We start from the raw sequence: 17,438 nt of genomic DNA on the forward strand, positions 1-17,438 counted from the left end.
CAGACCCCAGGACTGATCTCACTCTCTCACTCACTCTCTCAGACACACACAGTTGCACGCACAGTTAGCCTTGGGACCAGGGTCTGACCCGTGGGCTTTTGTTGAAGGGGCTGTTTATGAATATTTACAGTTTAACACCACACACCCACACAAAAACACTCCGGCCCCTGAGCGAGGCTGGAAATGAGTCTGCGAGAAAAGTGCTGACTTGTCTGCAGGGCCCAAAGTTATTTCTTCCACTAAAAAGCCAAAATATGCTCAGTTGAGCTTAACTTTGAACTTTCCATTCAGCTGGTACATTCATTGTTGTAGCTGACATGTTAATTAACATTGGATGTTGATATTTTAACTATGAAATAAAGATCATGCGGTTTCTTCCCAAGAATTCAATGTATCCTTTCAAAAAAAATTGTCTAATCTTTTATAAAGGTCATAAAATTAATAGTAGCAGTGAAAATTCTATTCTTGGCAGCAAAGATTTACAATTTTTGGTTCAAGGACGTGTAAAATAAATGTACAAAAAATGATGATTAATTGAAAAAAAGACTTTATTCTTATTTCCAAAATACAAATAAATGTAAATTACCAGATTGTTTGTGCAGAAATTGGCTTATCAGCGCTGTGTGTGTGTGTATGTGTGTGTATGTGTGTGTATGTGTGTGTATGTGTCTTTGCAAGTTTTTGTTTGGATAGATTAAGTCAGTATATCCACTACTTGTTTGTCTGTCTTTTTTGTGGCTGAGTCTACTTCTTCTCCTCCATTTGCTTTGCTCTCATTGCATTAACACATATAAAAACACACACCCACACAGATTTCTGACTGTTAGGTTGCCTGACAGGGTATTAATTGGGCTTGTCACTTGGGGAGCGTGTGAGTGTGTGTGTGTGTGTGTGTGTGTGTGTGTGTGTGTGTGTGCGTGCGCGAGTGCCGTGTCATTGCAATGCGGGACCTGCCCCTGTCACAGACAAGGTCAGGGGATAATTTAATCATTAAAGACCTCTTCTTCTCCCTTCTCCTCTCATCTCCCCCTCTCTCCTCATCTCCACCAACCAGCTGACAACACCAGAAATGTCACACGTTGTCATCATTTAGCTTGTATGTGTGTGCATGGCTTTGTGTGTGAGAGTGTGTCTTTTGTCGTTTCCAAGGCTTTTGTACTGCTGTCTCTCCACTCTCTTGTACTCGGGTTTGAGGGTGTCAGACAGAGAAATCCGTCACTCTCTCCCCCCTGTATTGTATTGTACTACACAGTCAATTCAGTAGCTATGTCAACATGACACAGTACATTACTCAGTATTATTGTTACTTGAATCATATCCCATTTGCTGTCAAAAAATTCATTCATTCATCTAAACTCATTCATCTCAAATATTTTTTGTATAATTGAGAGCTCCAAATATGTAATGCTGAGGGAATCTGATATTCCAAATTGGGGGGAAATAAAATAAATAAATTAAATGTATTTAAAAAAAAAAAAAAAAAAAAAAATGAATGTATTCTTAAACAAATATTAACACCCTTTGACTACCTGTTGCTTTTATCTAGACTGATTTAAATTTAAATCTCTAGTTCACCAACAATTCAAGCAGTCGACAATAAAGAGAGCAGAGTTTAAATCACAATTTCCCAAAATTGTGATTTGATAGCTTTCAACTTTAGAATGATCATTTTTGGGAAAATAGTGGCATGGAAAAGAGTAAAAATGATAACTAGCTAAAGTTTGCAGGGCTTGCGTTTTCACAAGAAGCATTCATTGAAATAAGCAGTGGACAGAAACATGGGTGAGGAAAATAAATCTGCTTTGAAAGTGTGTGTGGTGGAGGTGCTTCTGTAGGAGATGTGCTTTCTTTTATGTTTTGCGGCCTCAAAGCAAAACGTGCCCCCGCTTATGAGTAAACTGCACATTAACCCTGACATGTTGGAGTCTTGTTGACCTGCCGGTGGTGCATGTCAACTGGGCGCTCATGTCTTGTCCTCTACTGCCCCCTGCAGGTCTGATGATTTGGAGAGCATGGTGAAGGTAAGACCTGAATGTGCCCACATTTTTTGCGATGTCTGTCGAGAATCATATAGCAGTACAAACAAACAGGATTTCTCGTTTTGAAAGTACTTTGGTACGATTTATGAAAACATCTTTAAATTTAAAGCAGCTTTTTCTTCAGCTGTCTTAATGATGGCTTATTCCTTATAACAAAATAGCTATGATAACCTATTTACTCACCATCTGCTACATACCAGGATAAATTTACGGATAATATACAATATGACAAATGCCATCTGCTGCCTTTTATCTAAATCTCCTTATGACACAGTGAGTGTATAAATAAAGAAATGTTGAGGATGGATGTTTAGCTGAGTTCAGAATACTTAACTTGTCCCTGAAGGGGCAATTTTAGGTAGGATGGTTTTCAAACATCTCTAAAATGTACCTGTAGAAAATGTACCTGTTTGAGGATTAAAAGAAAATTAAAGAAAGTTTAAGACACAGTCAATATCATAAAATAGATAGTGTATGATTGGACTGCATATAGGGCACTTCAACCGATAACTCTATCTGTGAATTTATTCTTTCTCATACCCACTCGTACTACAGTGTTAAAGTACTGTGTGAGTTTTGTATAGTGTGTATTGTGTTTGTATGTGTGCGTTTGTATTTCATCTGTTTTTTTTTTTTTTTTCTTCAAGATTACTGAGCTCTTATACAAAGACGAGCGCTTCACCAACGAAAGCTCCAATCCTGCTGGTAAGGAAACATTTATACACAATGTTATCACAGGCAAGTCAGAACATACATATGTGTCAGTGTCCTTGTATGCAAGATTGTGTGTGTGTGTGTGTGTGTGTGTGTGTGTGTTTGTGTAGGTAAGAGAGAGGGAGAAGGATGCCTGTGTGTATCTACCTATCACATATCAGTATTCAGACTTGCTGACTGCAGTCTCTGTCTCAGTCACCTTCCAGCTATAATTCAGATGACAGAAAAATGCCCAGTGTGTAAGTGTTTGTGTGTGTATCTGTGGAGGTGTGTTTATGTTCAGTCTCATTATCAGCATATTGCTGACCGGTCCGCTCCTAGTCATGAAGCCTGTGTGTGTTTATGTCCAGGTGTGTGTCAGTGTGACAGAGTGAAAGACCTGCTGTCTCCGTCGGGGGATATAGAGCCTGGCTGCTGACACAGCGCTGAGTAGTACAAGTTTGTGTGTGTGTGTGTGTGTGTGTGTGTGTGTGTGTGTGTGTGTGTGTGTGTGTGTGTGTGTGTGTGTGTGTGAGTGAGAGAGAATGCAGGACAGTGTCTCTGGTCTGGCAGGGTGTGGGTGTGGTGTGTTAATGTCTCTCCGCGTCAGTGTGTGTGTCAGAGAGTCCCCAGCGCTGGAACTGTTGCGCGTGCTGGTGGGAGCGATGGAGACTGTTATCCATGTCACATCCCGTTAGACGACATCTGCGATTTTGTGTGTGTGTGTGTGTGTGTGTGTGTGTGTGTGTGTGTGTGTGTGTGTGTGTGTGTGTGTGTGTGTGTGTGTGTGTGTGTGTGTGTGTGTGTGTGTGTGTGTGTGTGTGTGTGTGTGTGTGTGTGTGAGTGAGAGAGAGTTGAAGTAAGGGGAGGCTGTCACTGTCAGCCATTGCGCATTCACTCACACTCCAACTCGAAAGCAGCCTCTGTCAGCAAAAAAGAAACAGAAACACACACTCTGCAGAGGTTACAGAAAAATAGTATAAATGCACAAACGGATGCAGTGACCGATACAGTGGCAAATTAAATTTATTCTCAAGACGCGCGTGCGTGTGTGTGTGCATTTGTTTCCATCCTGTCCAGAAGGAGCATCCTTCTTCTTGTACAATCTGATCGACAGCATGTCAGAGGGGGAGGTACAGGCGCAGGAAGACATGCTGCGGAAATACTTCAATAAGCTACAGACTCAGGTACGCACACGCACTGATGAGGTGCCTGAAAACAAACACATGGACACTCTCCATACATTCATACAACAATATACTGCATATCCACTTCATTCATAACCTTCCCGCTTTAAAGGAGCTTACACAGGCTGATCTGAGATGATTTGCAGTGTGTAATCAGACTCGGATTATTCACAATACACATTAACACACACACACACACACACACACACTACAGAATACACTCTCACAACCTCCTCCCTGTGCTCTATTTATGAAGAGTGAAGGTTTGAGTTGGGACATCCAGACATGTCGTGGAAGATTAAATCATGTTTTACACTTTTTGGTTAAAGGTCACAGCCGCTTGGAGTTCAGTAAAACAGTTTCCTGGTCCAGTGTGGAACCTTTTTGGAATCACAGAATAGTCCTTAATTCAGACAGCAAACAGTATAGTTTTAAACAGAAATGAAGCCTCAGAGATCATCCTCACATAAAATAGTATCATCCATCATGTTCCTCGGGATGCTGTGGAACATATTTGCCAAAATAGACTCTGGAGACATGCTGAGATCGAATGACATTTTTATAGTCAAATGCTCATGCTTGAAGGATCACTGTCAGCTCAGTTGGAGCTTGTGTGTCTGAAAGGACCCCGCTTGGCTCTTTAATTACGCAGAATCCCTCAGTCATCAATAACACTCAATAAGTGTTTATCCCGATAGAACTGATAACTAACATTAATCAATATTGTCTACTGAAGTATAGTGTGTATTTAACAGAAGGCAGAACAACAGCATAATCATTTGAGTAAACAAAAGGACTGTAACTAACAATTATTTTCTTTATCAATTAATTTGTCAATCATTTTGATGGATTATTCCAAAAAATGTCAGAAAATAATAATAATAATAAAAATATAAATATAAAAATATAAAATATAAATATAAAAATAATAATTTCCCAAACCCCATGGTAGCATCTTCAGATGTCTTGTTTTGCCAACCAACAGTACAAAACCCAAAGATCTTCCATTTACAAAAATATAAAATACACAATAGCAAAGTATCCTCCAAAGGAGCCAGTGTATGTTCAGCAGTTTTTGCTTGATTAAGTGACGATGGATCAGTTATCAAAATAGTTGCAGATTAATTTTTCTGATGAGTAACTAATCAATATGTGGTTCACCACTCAACGAGGAGTCACAAATCTGCAAAATAAATGTCACCAAAACATTTTACATGTTCTCCGCTTAAAATGCCAGTATTTCCACCAGTACCCAAATGCAACCTTATTTTCAGCGATAATTTCCCCACAAATTCAAGTGCGAGCTCTGTGACAACTTCTAAACTATGCCACGGCTGAGATAAACCCTGTTAAGGTTATTAGAAACCTTATTAGTTTACTACTTGTGTACACTATGTTCAGCTGCTGGACAAACTTTGATCTCTACCTTTGGCCTTTTATCTCACAAAATTCAACGGGTTCAGCTTCGGTTGTGCTGAGAGCTGATCGCTGCTTTGATGACGCTGATTTTCTTCCTCTTGCTTCTTCTCTGCAGAATATAACCGTTTCAGTAAACATCTACAGAGGCATCAGGAACCTTCTGGAGTCTTACCATGTCCCAGAGCTCATCAAGGTACAGAGCTTGACCTCCGGTCTTTTGCTGTTTATAGTTCAAATTTTCCCAATGCAGTATTTTTCGGGATGTTTTATAGTACAACTTTCAGATTAGTCACTTGAGAAAAGCATCAATATTAGCAATAAAGCATCAGTGTTAAGCCAAAAGCTTTATACGACAGATTGAGGGCTTATTTGTACCGCTTATGTTTTCTGTACTATTATTGCAGTTGCCTTAATGATGCAGATGTTGTAAAATGTTAACTGTGTGTGTGTGTGTGTGTGTGTGTGCGTGTGTTTGTGTGTGTGTTTGTGTGTGCGTGTGTTTGTGTGTGTTTGTGTGTGTTTGTGTGTGTTTGTGTGTTAGGATGTGATTGCTTTGGTGGACCCCAAAGACAGAGCGTCCATTGGCTCTGTGTCAGCTGTTCCCCGTGTCACTGTAAGTAGGGCAGTGTGAGGGTTGAAAATATATACAAAATGTTCAAAATGCAATGAGAGGCAACATAATTGAAATATCTCCTTATGTTGGGAACATTTGTGTTGCTTGAAATTTAATATTAATAATTAATAGGGCACAACAATTTACCTCCCATTTTCCTTTAATTTGTGTCATATTGTAAGAAAGTATTTTTCATCTGTGGGTAATTTAAATTTAAAACAGAACTTATGGAGATGAGTGTGCATGCATGATGTGTTATGTGTCAGTTGGCACAAGCTCATGTAGACATGGTGATGATGCGTGTATGTAAGTGGTCGTGAACAAATGTTTAACGCCTCTCTGTCTCCATCAGGGAATTGAGGGCAAGGTGTTGGTGCTTGAGAAGAAATTGGCTGAATTGAAAGCAGAGAACAAACCATTAAGCTCAGTTCTCAAACAAGCCATCCAGGCCCTCTGTGCTGAGGAGGTAGGATTTGTTTGGATTACTCACAAAACCTCCTCTTCTTCTTGAAATTAGTTGCTTTGTCCGTTTACTCCTGAGATGTGTCGTTTTGTTGTCTGATCAGAACATGCAGCGCGCCCTTGAGCTAAAGCAGCAGCACGAGGACGAGATGACAGTCGGCGGCTACGCCAGTCTCATCAACCTGTGCTGTCGCCACGACAATGTGGAGGAGGCGCTCAACCTGAAGCAGGAACTGTAAGTGGAGCAGGATACACACAAACACACACACACACACGCAGGGCAGCGCTGTGACCAGTAGTTTGCCATTAAAGTTTAACTGAATGCAGGGTCCAGCCCTTCTGTTGACTGGCTAGACCACAGGAAGCTCTCCCCTGCCATTTGTCTTTCTCTTCACTCACCACCTGGTTTCAGCATCAGACTGGACTCGAACAGGAGGGCGTACAGTAGATGAGTTCCATCGCTGTGAGTGTAATTCATTAATCTGTTCTCTCTCTCGCCCTCTCTGTCTCTGTCTTTAGAAATCGTAAGGACTCGTCAATAGTGCTGGATGCCAGTAAATACATCGCACTGGTCAAGACGCTCTCCAAGAATGGCAGAGTGGAGGGTAAGTTCCTCCAGGGCTGCAACAACAAAAAGTAACTTCTCAGAGCCAAAGTAACTTCTTCAAACTGTTTGTTTTGTCCGACTAACTGTCCAAAACCCAAAGATGATATCATTTTTGCTTAAAGTGGAAAAAGACAACTTTTCAGCTTTCCAAGTGGTGTTACTTTTGGCCGGCTGTTGCAAAGACAGGATCGCTTTTCATTTACACTGCTACGATAAAAGCAGAGTAAAACACCCGGTTGTATGAATAAGTCAGCAAGTTTTGTTACTTACTGATCCAGTAGAAATAATGCCGGCTCGTTTTGAACCCTCTCAAGTCCCAGAGCTCTCTCCATCGAGTGAATGCCCATCTGAGGTTCACTCTTGTATCACCTCAGTTTCTATCCCTCTCACTCTTCACCTTCTTTGCCTCCTCCGACAACTGGGCTCTCTTTCTTCTTGCCAGGTAGAGTTTCCACAGGTACCTGGGTTTTTCCACCGTCCGCCATTTCTGCTACCCGGGGAAAACAAAAGCACTATTCCTCTTCCTGTTTCTGTTGCCCCTGTGGGAGACGCACTTCCTTTGTGCCGTAAATGAAGCCCTCGTTTTCTCGGGAGATTTTGTACTCGTCGGAAGACAGAATTGCACAGTGAAAGCGAGGCTCATAAGGAACCAATCTAAAGGCTGATGGTGTCATTGTTCTATAGCCATTACTTTGTGCAATCAACATTTAAATCATTATGATAAGTCAAAGCAAAAAACTTGTCTATTGCCACTTTATCGGATTAACAGAATTGTTCCTAATTTTGTGTCTATTGATTAATTGACTAATCCCGCTAGTGCTTAGTTCCTCCCTTTCTCTGACAGTAAGCTGGATCAGAAGAGATCAGGCTTGAACTTAAAAAGGCCTACAGATGTGAGAGAGAGTGTGTGTGTGTGTGTGTGTGTCACCAACTCTGTCACAATCTGTCTTTCTCCCTCCCTCAAACCACATTAGCCAGCCATTTCCAGAATGCTACGGTGGGTTTCCTTCAGCCCATTGAAGACCCAATTACCATCAGTTTTGCCACTCTGCTTTTTGCACACAGTGACAGGCAAAATGTTTCCCTTGTCTGTCTTCGCCTCCCCTTCCTTTCCTTCGCTCTCTCTCTCTCTTTGTCTCTGTCTCTCTATCTGACCCTCTCTCCCCTTTTCTGTCTCCGAGCATGTCATCCCCCCTCCCAACACACACACGCATCCGCGACAGTGAGAAATGAGAGAAGGGGAAAATTACAGGACTGTGTATTTTTCCAGAATTATTGAAATCCGCCTTGATGCTAATGGCAGATCATGTCTGCTGAAGTGCTGGAGGATTTCTCTCACGCACACACACACACACACACAGCGACACGGAAATTTGCATGTGAATTCAAGCAAAAGGCATTTGGTGGGATTGATGGTTGGTGTGTCCATCTGTGTTTGTGTGTGTTGGGGTGTGTATAGGCAGCGTTAACGCATTTGCCATTAGCCAGAGTGTGCATATGGAGGAGACGCTTGTCAGCCACATTAGCACACATGGCTAACCTTGATGTTAGCCTGTCCCCACCCAGACGCTGGTCCGCCTGGCTCCCACCAAACACCAGGCCCAGCTGAAGATCATGTCTCCTGGCATCTTACTTTATTTTTCACCCTCTCTAATGGCTTTGTTGTTTTTGCCCTTGGCTCAAAGCATCCCATCCCACCTCGCCAGTTAACTTTGTTTTTACTGCATTTCAGCCCATTAACTTTATCTTTATGTTGCCTCCCTTCCACCATTGCTCCTTTACAATTCCTTGTTATGATTTCCTCTCCTTCTAAACAGTTAATTCTCATCTGCTACTCACTCCTCACCTCTATCATGGTCCATCAACCTTCTGTCTAACCTTCAATCTCTTAATTTGTGTAGTATTTTTTTTTTTTTTCTGGAAGATTATGGTGTAAAAAACAATAGCACCACTGTTATCCAGTAATATTAGACAACATATATTGAACTAATGACTTCCATGTTAACCATAAATATAAAACAAAGACAAAAATGTAAATGTATATTCATACTTTTACAGTAAACCCATTTACGAACACATACACACCATACATGAAGTACAGCAGGGAAATATTGACAACAAAAGAAACAATACATAAAGCAGCGCAAAACAGTGCAGTTTATAAGCAGATTGTGGTTCCCACGTTCCCCTCAAAATCATAATATGTACCCGTAAGCTGCGAAATGCTGATTTCACCACACCACCCTATATTAGCCTGCATTCAAACCAACAGTACCCCGCATGGGGAAAAAAGCCCCCTCATTCATGCACCCCCAAAACATTTATGAATCCCTTTTTAAATCAACATAATAAATCCTTTCCACCCTCCATACCAAAGATAATCAGTATAACGATTAACTTGTGTCTGTGTTACTGTGAATACTTCCCAACCTTTTGAGTTAAATTAAGATTCAGGAGAGAATCACGACTTCTTAAAAACTAATGTGCCATTTGTAAGTTTGGCCATTGTTTTTTTTTCAGTGTTCATCTTGGCCAAGTGCTAAACTTAACATGCTGGTTAATGCTTTTTACTGGACATTGTAATCTCTCAGTTAGTTCCGCTTTGAAAAGACGTATTAAAAAAAAAAATAAAAACACAAAGTAAAAGCTTTCCCTAAAAATGTAGAAAATGCTTATTTGCCCTTGGATTGGGTTTAAGTCTTTTCTAATATTAGTAATCTTGCTGATAAAAATAACATATTGTTAGATCACTTTTTTGTGTATCCCATAGCCGAACGAGTACATCCTTATAATCTCCTCATCCTGTTATCCAGTGAACCTGCCAAATGCTTCTACCTTGGCTTCTCTCCCTCCATTTTTTTTTTTTAAATACGCCTCTCCTCTAACAGCAAGTGTCTCTTTGACCTGCCCTTGCCCCTCTGCATCCATCTGTTCATCCTCCCACTTTGGTAAATACAACTTGTTCTGGCTTTAGGTGGTCATGGACTTGTAAGTGGACTTGTATGTGGACGTGTGTGTGTGTGTGTGTTTGTGTGCGTGTGTGTGTGTGTGTGTGTGTGTGTGTTGGGAAAGAAACATGTAGCAGTCAAGTCATGGAACATTAGATGAACCATTGGGCTGTGTGATGTTTCTTTACCTGGCCTGTCTGCCTCCCCATCGTGTGTGTGTGTGTGTGTGTGTTTGTGTGTTTGTGTTTGTGTGGGGTCTGGCTTGCTTTGCTGGCCATGATGCTTGGCTGAGCTGATGGATATGCATACTGGCTAAACGGACGGATAAAGGGAAAGATTGAGGGGGAGAGGTTTGGGCAGTGGACGAAGGGACGTTAGCTAGTGTAGCTCCATTTGTGCAGATCAACTCCAAGCCACTGGTCTCACTGATTTGCAGGTCTGTCAGAGACTGATGGAGAGAGGTATGGAGAGAAGGAGGAGGGAGGGAGACACGGATATAGACACAGAGAGTCAGAGATCGAGACGAAGTTGCATCTGAACTGATAAACAGCACAGACCTGACAACAGATTGGCTCATTATTGGATAATTGTTTAATGTTGATACTGCCATCTGTGATCAGATTGTTTTCCCCCTGAAACCTTTGTTCACACATTTTAGTGTTTTTATGTTAGAGGTTTTCCGACTCTTTTCCCTGTTGGTGCCATTGACTCGAATATGAGTGGACCTCAATTATAAGACAACCCCACTGTATTGGCACCTTTTGTTGGATTAAGAGTTTGAATAAAACAGTAGGCATCTTTTGAATTAATTATCACACTAAAATAAAATACAGCAAAGCAAAATAACTAACATAAATCACCTGATTTTTTTTTTTCTCACAATGTTTTAAGCAGAACATCCTGTGACACAATATTTGTGTCTCTGTCCTGGGACAACAATAGCAAAGCAGTTTTTTGCTTCATGACTATTGTGAATTGGCTGCAAATGTTTGTATTTAGCCTGAAATGCCAATACAGTGCTCAATTAAAAGTTGTTCTTAATGTTGATTGTATAATTTTCAGTCTGTTTCTGTTAAACAATCAGTTAAATTACAGCAAAAAAGAGGAAAAGGAGAGTAGGAGCGTCTGACTTTCTGAATGTTGCCAGTAACATCAGGGTTTGCCCTTTTTTTTCTATTATTCATTACTCTTGTCAAGCTCTCATCCAGCTAACCAAACTTTCGCCTCTGACAGGCTTCATCCCCCTCACATTGTCCTCCCTTTAACACCCCCCCCCCCTCGTTTAGCAGTGTCTCCTCCATTGTCAGTCACCCTGACTCCACCCTTCCTTCCCATGTTTTCTCCTGTACCATTAATCTGTGCCCTTGGTTTCCATCGATATAACAACTGGCACAGAGGTGGAAAGGAGAGAGACTGAAATTAGGATGCCAAGGCACTCACCAGTGGCCATGTCCCTCATCCCACAAGCGTGTGTGTATTTGTGTCTGAATGTGTGTTCCCAGTGGAGAGTGACATTCCTGTTTTAGGGGGTTCTGTGATAATACCAGCTACTTAGGTGTTAGTGTCATTAGACCAACATATGTTCACTTTATTTATTTTTCTGCTTTTGTGCCTGTGTTTGCTACAATTTTCACCGACATAAGGAGCAATGATTTTGCTCCTTATGTTATGAGTGAATTTTAAGTAAGGTGCCAGTATTGCCTGCAGTTGGAGGACTGGCTTAATACACATTATTCAAATATATTCTGTGTCTCTGCATCCCTCCATTTCCTCCTTTCCTCTCGGTCGTGCTGTATAGATTAGTATCTTTGGTGGAGAGCGGCTGTATCGCTGTCAGCCCATTAGAAGCTGTCTAAATACACAGTAAACGCATCTTAATTACCTTACTCTCATACACCACATATACACACATGCGCGCACACACATGCGCGCGCACACACACACACACACACACACACACCCCTTTCGCCATTTAGCCCCTAGTGTTGGCCAGATGGGCACGTGGCCGAGTAAAAAGCCCTCCATTACCAGCTGGACTTGACCAAACTATTCCACCCCTCAGCCCGCTTATCAGGGTCTCACTGGGGCCACTGCGGGCTCCTGTCGCCACATACCTATAATTTAGCCCCCCAAGTGCTTTCCACATGGCCACGGCAAAAAGCCAGACGCCATTGTAGAGGTCTGGTAATTGTAGTCTCGTTTAGAAAACTGCAAGTAGCAATTAGCTGAGAGTTGGCATTATACGGGGCAGGATTTGCATCCCTGCTGGGTGCAAAATGCTGTTTTAATATGGGTTTGTTTTCCCCACATGGAATTAGCTAAAGGGGCCTTTTATCATATTCACACACCCTGCTCTTCTCCCAGCCAAGCTTTGCCCACCTCTCACTTTCTCTCTCCTCATCTCTCGGCATTATCTCTCTTTCTTCTTGTCTGTTGTTCTTTTCATCCATCCCTTTGTCTTTACCTCTAAATCACTCTCACCATCACTTCTCTTGATTGAGAGGCTGAAAGTCCCACACCCTCTTCTTACCGAAGCAGCACACGTGTTGAGAGCTATAGAAACAAGTGTTACTGATGTGAACATTTCTTCACAATCTCTTTCTCTCTCCATTACAGAGGCGGTGGACATCCTGAAGGAGATGAAAGAGAAGGAGGTGGTGATGAATGACACACACATCACCATGCTCTTCTACACGCTCAACGCTGTAGTGACCAAAGGCGGCGCCCCCGTCATCCGACGACTGCAGGACACCATCTTTACCCTCGGTCTGGCCAAGCCCTCCGCCAATCTCTGTTCACCCCTGATTACTGCCTACCTGGAGAGGTACTAAGGTCACAAATCACAAAATCACTGATTTATACAACCTCACACACACAGACAAACACACTTTGATCATGTACTCACAAATTTCATGTTAAAACACTTGTGTGTTATGGTATTTTTTTTTTTTATTGCCATGGCTGAAATTCTCCACTAACCAGCCAACAAGCTCCCTGTTGTTGTCAGATTGTTTCTTCATCTGCCAAATCCAGTTACCAGGTGTGTGTATCTATGTGTGTCTCAATGAGTCACTCATCCCTCCCTATGATCATATCTGGGGTTGCATTCTGGGTCAGCGATTCAGACAGAGAGAGGATGTGGAAATTGCTCATTTATGTGTGTGTGGGGGTGTATGTGTGGTTTGTTTGTTTGAGGCTTCACCAGCTGCAACCTCTCCCATGAGCCCCCACCCCTGATCTCCTGAAAATCCCACTGCTATACTCCAAATTGTAAGTGTGTGTGTGTGTGTGTGTGTGTGTGTGTGTGTGTGTGTGTGTGTGTGTGTGTGTGTGTGTGTGTGTGCGTGTGTGTGTGTGTGTGTGCGCGTGTGTGCGTGCGCGGTGAGAGAAGGTCATCGAGGCTTCTTCCCATAATGCAAATATGCAAATGAACACTACCAAACACTGGCTGTGGGGTCACTGGTATTGCCCCACCCTTAAACTCTGTTCAGTGTGTGTGTTATTTAGTGTACGTGTGCGTGCATTCTATTTGTCAGGGCTGCTTTTAAGTAGATCAGCTCATTAGCATGTTAATTATGTACAGAGCACTAATTGCTGGATTTAACACAGGCACGTAGTGCGCCGTTAGGGGCCCGCCACTACACACACATGCCCTGCACATGCTTTCATACACACTGTTTACCTCTAGCGTACATGCTGCAGCAGCGGTAGACCTTTGCTACATTTTCGTGCGCGCGCACACGCACACACACACACACACACACACACACACACACACACACACAAACAAGCTCAGACGCTCAAACACACTCTGGTGCTCCCCTGCCGCTGTTTGTTTTGCTGTAAGTCTGGTCTCTGGCACAAACAGAGTTTCCAGGTTCACTCGTTAATCACTGCTTCTGTGAGATTAGCAGGCTAATTTACTTCTGGGTCATCAACAGCAGCCAAAACAAAAACACACACCACAAGCTTACCGCAGCCCTGTTCACAAATCAAGTGCCAGTTGTACTTCCTCCAAATGATACTGCAGTGCACACAACACTAATGATTACAAGTGAACAAGATAGCTGCTGGTATTAAACTACTCATCTGTCTTGCGTTATTGGTACATGTGTGTGTTTTTAGCTGGGTGGCTGTCAAGACCTGGAAATAGTCAACAAAACTGATGTGCGGCTAAAGTTTGACAGATCGGTCCGTTTTACCTGAACATAGAAAAGATTGTTGTTTGGAGTTTTTAGATTCTGTAAACAATAAACAGCAACATATTTCTTGAAGTTCTTCTCATTTTCACCCTCTTTACCAACTTTTGATTTAACAGATTTCCTACCTGCAGGAGTCAGATAATGACTGAATGGCTCATCTCTAGTCTAAAACATTAGTTTCAGGCACTGAATAGCCTTTACAATGGTTAGATGAATAATGACTAAATAGGCCTTCTGTCAGAAAGTCTACAGTTGTAACTGCAGCTTCACAGAGTGAAACTAATCACGATCATGACGCTAATCATCTTTTTTTTTTTTTTTCATTTGCTTAAGTTTTCACTGGCATCCACCTAATGACATGTAAGGCTGCGACACTCAGTTTCATCATGAGACCCTCAGTGTTGAAAGGCTTTTTGGAAATTAATCATTTTCTAAATCTGTTTCCCGTGAAGATGCATAAAATGTGTTGAATGGTTAAGAATGTAAACCAGATTTAACATGTAATTCAAGCAGTGGTTCAGCCAAGCCTCAGGGCAGGTTTGAGTACCACAACACTTGACTTTTGTGCTCCAGTTAAAGCTATCTGCTACCTCTCTTCTTCTCTTTCTCTTTTATCTTCATCCCTTCATCTCCACCTTTTCATTCCGTCAGTCAGCAGACTAACAGACAATCGGGAGGAGGAGGGATGGAGGGGAAGCGATAAAAGAGGACAAAGCAGGCATCACTCCCGCCTGCACCCGTCTCATCGCTGCGTCAGCGCTAATGACTTAATGAACACTTCTCCAGCAGATTAGTCCTTGACAGCCCATCATATGCACCGCCCCGCTAGCCTTCATGCTTGTCCGCTTAGTAATGTGTGTGCTAACCTGCTACTATGCTAGTTGGCAGCTAGCTCAGATTGCCACCTCCTTATGGAAGTGATTAATGACAGGAAATGCTAATGAGCCCAACAACACGAAGAGCTGGCAGAACATGTTTGATAAGACAGCAATGGTGGCGATAGAATAGAAGGAGGAATGATGAGAGATGAGTGGCTCAGAGGAAAAACACCTCATTCACTCCGACTCTTTTCTGTCATCTTGTATTGTGCGTACATAGAGTTTAATTGAGGCCTAAAAGAAACAATGGAAATCTTAAGTAGATAAATGGAAGCAGCCAGAGGTGAAAAATAGAAGTATATGAGAAAACAGAGGAAATGATTGAATAACAATGAAGAAAAAGATGTTGAAAGACACAAGATTGTTAACTCCAGCTCAACACGTCTCCATTAAGTATTCAGCTTGTGATCATAAAGCTAATAATCAGTATTTTGATTATCACTTGACTCTGCGGTTCAGCACAGCCTCTTTGAGCTCATTGTTTTGGTTTTCCAGCCCCCAGCGCTGCTCTCATCAGCCTTGTTTCCTGCTGCAGGGGCAACAGGTTTTAGCTGTACACTACCTGCCAAGCACCAAACGGCAAGCAAACAGTTAGCATCTAGCTGGTGAGGAAAATGGAGCATTCAGCAGCAAAGAGCCATACATTTTCTCAGGAGTTGGTAGATAGAGCTAAACGGCCCGCAAATATTGGACATGGCGCAAAACAACACCACTCCAAATGTATGTACCTATGCGTCTGCTGGATATATAAGTACTGTAGGCAACTGTTAGCTAAGGCCCTGCTCACACCTGGGATTAACATGCGTCTTGGATTTTCTGATCACAAGTGGACAGCTCTTAGTATGTTAGTTCACACCTGGCATTAGAGTGCATCTCAACTCTATATGCAAATAAGCATGTCCATTATTTCCATTTGCAAAAAAAAAAATATGCGACACGAGGCAGCAACGCAATTCGCCATGCCTAGTCTGCCGGAAATTAAAAGAAGAAGAAGAAGAAATCAAAGCAATACAAACTGGGTCTATTCCTTGGTGTGTTCCAGGCAAACCAAGTTGCCCAAGATGTTTGACACGTTTAGATCAGAGGATGCTCAGGACACATTCGTGTACACACTGCTAAAGGAATGCGGCCATGAGCGACTCAGATCAGCTCCGAACGTGGTCTGAGCGATCGGATCTTGGTGCGTCCTCAATGCGCCGTGGGTGCATTGACACCTCTACTTAGAGCTGTTTGCTTGTGATTGGATCACCTTAAATGCATGTTTATGCCAGGTGTGAACAAGGCCTGAGGTATTTGCTACTTCAACTTTATCAGGTTATAATCTGTCAAATATTGTGTTGTCAGCGTGTGTGACTGCGCCTGAGTGGCAAAAATGACTGTGTGGGAATGACTGTGTGGGTATTGGGGTGAATATTAGTAAGTGCCATTCTTCACCACATGTAACAGCGGGCTAGTGGTTTCATGATCACAGTCTCATTTGCATTTGGAGACACCGACACCTTGTCCTCCCCCACGCGAGGACAGTGGCTAGATAACAGGCCTGCTGATCTTCTCCGAACAAAAGAAGGGGACGGAGAGGGAGAAAAAGGAGGGGGAGTGAGATGAGGCAAAATGAGCTTCCTTGTCTAATCCTTCAGGTTTCCACTGAGCAAAGCGCTCTTTATTTTTTCAGGACTTAATTGGCTGGAAAGTGGCTGACATGCAAAGTTGGGGACATTAACGGGGCTGTGCGGCGCAGTAAATGGCAACGCAAAGTGACAGTTAAATTGTACCTAGGGGAAATTATCCATCTTTCAACATCCTTAGCTCTTTTTTTTTTTTTTTGGTTGGATCGGCGGGCAGAGAGAGGGGGAGTGGGGAGGAAGGCAGAGGGGGTGTAATTGCAATGCCAGGCCCTTTTTTGCCAAGAGTGATGGGGTGTTTTTTTTTTTTTTTTTAAGATGTCTCATTAGGAAGGAGGGATTATAAGTAGGTGTGGAGAAGCTCGATGGAGGAATGAATGAGGTGGACAGATAGAGGAAATGAAACAAATTTGGAGAAGGAGTTTTGAAACATTCACCAAAATGACTTGGCTACAGTGCGTTGAAAAGGCTTCAGTGTAAAAAGCACAAATGATCAGTTAGAGTAACTGTGCATATAAACCACATTACGTTAATTAAAAAACAGGATTCTGCACTATTTTTCTTGTCCTTGTCTCATTTTTGGAGTAAATTGCGTACCCATGTCCCCCTCCTCCTCCTCATTCTGTCTCCACGCTCTTTCTCTCATTTTCAAAAATCTCTTAGTCTCTCTTTCGTGTTGTTCAATCAGACTGTTGTGCAGTTGAAAAGCCTCTTGACTGGCGCTTCTGAATAATGTTGTCCCTCTTCATTTCAATTAGCGGGCCTCTT

General features: G+C 42.4%; 1 protein-coding gene across 1 annotated transcript in view; it reads left to right on the top strand.

Moving 5' to 3' along the window:
* lrpprc (leucine-rich pentatricopeptide repeat containing) overlaps positions 1-17,438 on the top strand; it is a 66,068-nt gene that overhangs the window by 15,010 nt on the left and 33,620 nt on the right. The window contains exons 15-23 of the mRNA XM_040139390.1: positions 1,994-2,021; positions 2,687-2,744; positions 3,813-3,919; positions 5,454-5,531; positions 5,880-5,951; positions 6,304-6,417; positions 6,518-6,648; positions 6,933-7,018; positions 12,585-12,792. Coding sequence (XP_039995324.1) covers positions 1,994-2,021; positions 2,687-2,744; positions 3,813-3,919; positions 5,454-5,531; positions 5,880-5,951; positions 6,304-6,417; positions 6,518-6,648; positions 6,933-7,018; positions 12,585-12,792 — 882 coding nt within the window. The remainder of the gene's footprint in view (positions 1-1,993; positions 2,022-2,686; positions 2,745-3,812; positions 3,920-5,453; positions 5,532-5,879; positions 5,952-6,303; positions 6,418-6,517; positions 6,649-6,932; positions 7,019-12,584; positions 12,793-17,438) is intronic.

This window comes from Xiphias gladius, chromosome 11 (assembly GCF_016859285.1).
Source record: "Xiphias gladius isolate SHS-SW01 ecotype Sanya breed wild chromosome 11, ASM1685928v1, whole genome shotgun sequence".
Lineage (NCBI taxonomy): Eukaryota > Metazoa > Chordata > Actinopteri > Istiophoriformes > Xiphiidae > Xiphias > Xiphias gladius.